Here is a 5,873-nt window from a genome sequence, read left to right as displayed (position 1 = left end):
TGGTCTTCTGTGTTTTCTTGTATTGATGCTAAATTTATGGAGGTAGTTTTGCACCAGTTCATTGCTGTTGGATGGCTACATGTAGTACCTTTAATGCAGTTGTGATTGACAGTTTTTTAATAAAGTGTTTTGGCACGAGTGAACTCTAACCACTTCACTTATGAACACTTTATTCATGCAAACAAAGACTAGAATAAGCCAGAAAATTCATAGTTAAATATGATTCAGGATTCCAAAGGAAAGCCTTAAACCTTTAATGAAAGCTGAGATCATTTTATTTGGTGTGATCTGCAAAGCGACAATCGAATGCACAACCCACAATATCATTGTATACAGTATGTAGTATCTCAGACTGAGCTCAATAGTATTAGACTTTGACAGACATTTAATCAGTTGAATTTTGTATTCTATAAAATATTCTGTTTTAATTCTGTCTATGCTCTGATCTGAATACTATGTTACTATTCATCTCAAAGTATTGGCTGAAATTCAGTTCACAGAATGAAAATTGACCAGCGGGTGGCGCTACCTGAAAGGTCAGTGGAATTGTCAGTGTCATTTGGATTCATCCTCTTTGAACCACAAATGTAGAAAGGTTCTTAAGAATCTGTGCAAAATGTCTGATATTTCATTCTGGGCCAGTGGCAGATGACAGACTGATGAATCAGCATTGCCATCTCTGCCAGCAGCTTAGCCAGAAATTAAACAAAAACCCAGTATTGTACTACAAAAACCTGTTCTGACCAATTTACTGCTAATTCTCAAATGGCCTTTGCCACCTGTACCCACAGATCACATGCGGAAGCTGTTCCGGTGCCTGCTCAAAGCCAAGCCGGTGTAGGGCCAGGGCCAGCTCGTGGCATAGGCGAAATAGGCAGTTGCTTAGGGTGCAAAATAACTGGGGGGGGTGCTACATGAAAGTTTTTATTTCCTTTGAATATCTCACTTTCTTTGACCTACAGTTGCTTGTGGTCATGTTTTGGTTGTTTAACTTACTGTAGCCATGTCAGTAGAGTTTCATGGCTCTGATGCATACTGTATGAGTATATTGCCTGTTAGGGCAAATGTACTAAAATGCCACCTCTGGAAAACTATGATGCAGTGGGCAATTCAGGAAACCAGTCACACGGTGACAAACCAGAGCTGAAGACCATAACAACATGGTCACTAGTGAAGTCACTTGATGAAATGGAGGAAAAGATTCATCATGACTCTGTCAGCAGATCTCGGGAAATGATCATCCTCATCACCTCATTTGTGCCTTTAGGGAAGACAGAAAAATCAACAAGTCAGTAAGTCTTTCTCACAGAATTAGCTCATGATTTTATATTTTATCATTTGTTTATAAGTTTTTTTTTTTGAAGTAGTAATACTATATAGTAGGCTACCTCTGTGCTGTTCATCTAACCTGTTCCTCGTGCACCAGTTTGCTTTCCACAGCAGCAGCATGTTGGCTGCTGCCCTCCTACATCTCTCTCTTCAGCCATCTCTTCCTGACCCTCTTTTGCTGCTTCAGCAGCGCCAGCAAATATTCAAAACTAATCAACTGGATCACAAATCACACTGATCAGCTTTCCCATGTTTTTTTTGATATTCCCCTGGACTGAGGGGGCAAACATTCAGCAAAGTTTACAAACGAGCATGAACCTTGTCCACTTGTAGAGCAGTCCATATACATCTAGTGATGGGTACTGAAGCCCAGTAATTGTAATTCTTGCAAAACTATAGCACCATTCTAATGAGGTAAAGATATTAATCTAGTACACAAGACAGAGTAAAAGCTCACCTTCTAGGATCTGATGAACTCTGTCACGGACAAACTGCTGCACTGCGTAGTCTTTGAGGTATCCGTAACCACCGTGCATCTGAAGAGCCTGGTTGCAGATCTGTTGAATATAGGTAACAATATACAAACAGTGAATTAAGTGCTAAAATAAAATGAGCAAAAATAAATGCTTCCATTAATCTTCAGCTGAACTCACATTAAAGCACTCATCTGTGGCAAAGAGCTTGGCCATGGAGCAGAGAGAAACTGCATCAGGTCGGTTCTCCTGCAACGCTGTCGCAGCCTCACGCACCAGAAGACGAGACGCAACCAACCTGGTGGCCATTTCTGCCAGTTTGAACTGGAGAAACTGCACCCATAGCACAGACAGAAGGAAAGAGGACTTCAGGATAAGGAGAACTTTAACAGGAATAGTGACTATATACAGGTGCTGGTCATAAAATTAGAATATCATCAAAAAGTTGATTTATTTCATTAATTCCATTCAAAAAGTGAAACTTGTATATTATATCCATTCATTACACACAGACTGATATATTTCAAATGTTTATTTCTTTTAATTTTGATGATTATAACTGACAACCAATGAAAACCCCAAATTCGGTATCTCAGAAAATTAGAATATTGTGAAAAGGTTCAATATTGAAGACACCTGGTGCCACACTCTAATCAGCTATTTGACTCAAAACACCTGCAAAGGCCTTTAAATGGTGTCTCAGTCTAGTTCTGTAGGCTACACAATCATGGGGAAGACTGCTGACCTGACAGTTGTCCAAAAGACGACCATTGACACCTTGCACAAGGAGGGCAAGACACAAAAGGTCATTGCAGAAGAGGCTGGCTGTTCACAGAGCTCTGTGTCCAAGCACATTAATAGAGAGGCGAAGGGAAGGAAAAGATGTGGTAGAAAAAAGTGTACAAGCAAAAGGGATAACCGCACCCTGGAGAGGATTGTGAAACAAAACCGATTCAAAAATGTGGGGGAGATTCACAAAGAGTGGACTGCAGCTGGAGTCAGTGCTTCCAGAACCACTACGCACAGACGTATGAAAGACATGGGTTTCAGCTGTCGCATTCCTTGTGTCAAGCCACTCTTGAACAACAGACAGCGTCAGAAGCGTCTCACCTGGGCTAAAGACAAAAAGGACTGGACTGCTGCTGAGTGGTCCAAAGTCATGTTCTCTGATGAAAGTAAATTTTGCATTACCTTTGGAAATCAGGGTCCCAGAGTCTGGAGGAAGAGAGGAGAGGCACAGAATCCACGTTGCTTGAGGTCCAGTGTAAAGTTTCCACAGTCAGTGATGGTTTGGGGTTTGTATTAACACTGACACTAATGAATATTTAGGCCAGCCATTGCCAGCCAGTCAACCTGGCAGAAGGTGGCAATTGTTATGATAGTACCCTTTTAGTGGTTATTTACCTTGTAATCCATTACTAGATGTATATCACATGATCGTAAACCTTTGCATGCCCTTAAAGGCTAAAAACCATTATAAAGCCTCATCCGGTTCTTTCAAACCAGGAACTCAGAGGGACGACTCAGACCACTTGAGTATATAAAAAATATATCCGTGCTGGTTTATTCAAAAAGTCACAGGCAAGAATTCACACTCCAAGTCCAGAGATCTTCCAACCCCAGGCTGCCCAAGCAGCCCGGAAGCAGCAAGACCCCGAACCAAGCATTGCTATACAATATTAATCCTTTCTGGGCTGTCGAACCGTGACGTCACCCGATAAGCAAGCTTTGCAGCTGCTCTATCGTTTAGCCAAAACATGAGGAAAAGTCAAGGTGCGTGACTGTTGTTTTCGTGGTGTGTACTAAAACAATTGGACATAACCTTACACATTAAGACAAATATTAAGACTAGCATTACAGTTGACACTAACAGCAGTTTTCCTGTAACCTTGACGTGCCTGCAGTCTGCACTAAACATTCATAGACAACAAATCTCTGAATATCTATCTAACTAAAAAATAACCTAACAGTTGTCTGGATCTTTGTGTGAATAGACTAAAAAACCATTTACCTGGCTGTTGGAGAGTGTCTCTCCAAACTGTTTGCGTACCAACAGGTGATCCCTCGCTAGCTGTACACTGGCATGTGCCGCTCCAAGAAAACAGGATGCTGTAAATGAGACGTGCTGACTGAGAAACAGCAGGCGGTTGACCATGTCCAACAAACGGAGGCAGTATCTGAGCAACAGCCACTGTGACCACAGGTGCCACTTATGGAATAATGGCAAGTGTAAAAAAAAAAATTAAAAAAAATTTTTTAAAAAGCACGACAGGATCAGTTACACAGCTATTCTGTGCATCTAAAGTTTGCTAATGTTAGCTAGCACTAGCTACCATAGACCTGTTAAGGTTGTAGCAGCAAAGCCTATATTGAAATAAGCCAGGGTACAGTCTACTTATTTGATTTAATCATTTCTATTATCATTGTAATTGTATACATTTTCTCCATCTATGGACTAATTTGACATGCTTGTTAATCATAAACCGCTGTGGAAAGAGGAGTGACTACTTGGACAGTGTTGTTCTCCTCACCAGTATTAATCCTGCCTCCATTCAAGCCTTTCATGGCAATGTTGAATCCTTGCCCTTCCTCACCAAGCCGGTTGTTCACTGGAACTGCACAGTCCTCAAATATCACAGCCCTGGTTGGCTGAGAGTTCCAGCCCACCTTAAGCACAGATTGGGGAAGAGCTGAGTGAACATGACTTAATTCTGCCATCTAGTGGCTACATGCAAACACTTTCACAGTGCAAAATAATTCGATTAACGCGTTAGTGCACGTACCATCAAAAAATACATGATCTTAAACAATGTGTCTCAAAACCAGAGACCTACCTTTTTTTCTTTTTTGCCAAAACTAAGGCCTGGCGTTCCCTTCTCCACCACCAAACAAGAGATGCCTTTGGGTCCTCTACCTCCTGTTCTGCACATCACAACATAGATGTCTGTGTCTCCTCCTCCACTTATAAAAGGCCTGAAAATTTGTCAGAAGACAAGATGTGATTCTGCCTCACTGCTTCTGAAGCAACAACTTATGGTCCTACAGACATCAAGCCACGTGTGAGTGTAAACGTGGTTGAGATTGTACCTTAGAGCCATTCAAGATGTAGTGGTCACCTTTCCGCTGTGCAGAGGTCAGAAGTGAAGCAGCATCGCTGCCACTGCCTACAGTTAACGATCACACAAAATATGTCTTTAGGTGACATTTTTCATTTTAGGTGACTAGATTTTCCCAAGAAGTATATCATAATAGTAATAAATTATTATTAAAGCACATTTAAAAACAAACTTTGACCAAAGTGTTGTACAAATCACAACAAACTGTACAACAAAAATAAAGCAACATCAAAATAAGCAAAATAACACCCCAATAAAATAAACTGAATAAATTGTCACAATAAATACTACACACACTGATAATCAGGGAAAGCCAAACAAAAACAATAAGTTTTATGTTAAGGGTTACAAAACAGGGAGAGGGAGCTTGTCTAATAGACAGAAGCGTATCATTCCATAGTTTGGGGGGCTACTATAGAAAAAGCACCACCTCCTCTACTTCTCAGCCTAACTTCAAAGCTAATACAGTAGAATCTGGTCAGTTGGCCTAAGTGGCCTGGGTGGCTTAAATGGCTGAAGAAGCTCACAGATATATATAGGAGCAAATCCATGCTTTAGAGAACAAAAGTAAAAAAAATTTAATTCTAAATTTAACAGGAAGCCAATGTAGAGAAGCTAGATTGGAATAATATGCTCCCACCAGTGACGTGCGGTGAGGTTGACAGCTGGTGAGGCACTTGACTCTTTTACAGTCAGATTTACAAATACAAATGAACTGTTCACAAATTGTCTGTTAACAGACAATGCGTTGTGTTTTATATCTCATATCGGCATTCTTCACACAAACGTGACCCTTATTTAATTTGAGGTTAAAATTTATTCCAGTTGAGCTTATTTCTAACTAGAAATAATAAAAGTTTATGGTCTTACCTTTACTTGTACACGAAATCCATTTGTCAGCTGGTATGTATTACAAACCCTTTTACCGTTCGAATCCAATATTAAAACAAATGTT

General features: G+C 40.4%; 1 protein-coding gene across 1 annotated transcript in view; it reads right to left on the bottom strand.

Moving 5' to 3' along the window:
* Nucleotides 1-271: 271 nt before the first annotated feature.
* The window catches only part of acad8 (acyl-CoA dehydrogenase family, member 8), an 11,418-nt gene continuing 5,816 nt past the window's right edge, over nucleotides 272-5,873 (bottom strand). The window contains exons 5-11 of the mRNA XM_020614847.1: nucleotides 4,889-4,966; nucleotides 4,637-4,773; nucleotides 4,334-4,469; nucleotides 3,814-3,911; nucleotides 1,983-2,135; nucleotides 1,787-1,886; nucleotides 272-1,261 (exon numbers count right to left, since the gene is read on the bottom strand). Of these exons, the coding sequence (XP_020470503.1) occupies nucleotides 1,206-1,261; nucleotides 1,787-1,886; nucleotides 1,983-2,135; nucleotides 3,814-3,911; nucleotides 4,334-4,469; nucleotides 4,637-4,773; nucleotides 4,889-4,966 (758 nt within the window). The 3' untranslated portion in view covers nucleotides 272-1,205. The remainder of the gene's footprint in view (nucleotides 1,262-1,786; nucleotides 1,887-1,982; nucleotides 2,136-3,813; nucleotides 3,912-4,333; nucleotides 4,470-4,636; nucleotides 4,774-4,888; nucleotides 4,967-5,873) is intronic.

This window comes from Monopterus albus, unplaced genomic scaffold, assembly GCF_001952655.1.
Source record: "Monopterus albus unplaced genomic scaffold, M_albus_1.0 scaffold152.1, whole genome shotgun sequence".
Lineage (NCBI taxonomy): Eukaryota > Metazoa > Chordata > Actinopteri > Synbranchiformes > Synbranchidae > Monopterus > Monopterus albus.
This window is presented reverse-complemented; position numbering and strand designations above follow the sequence as displayed.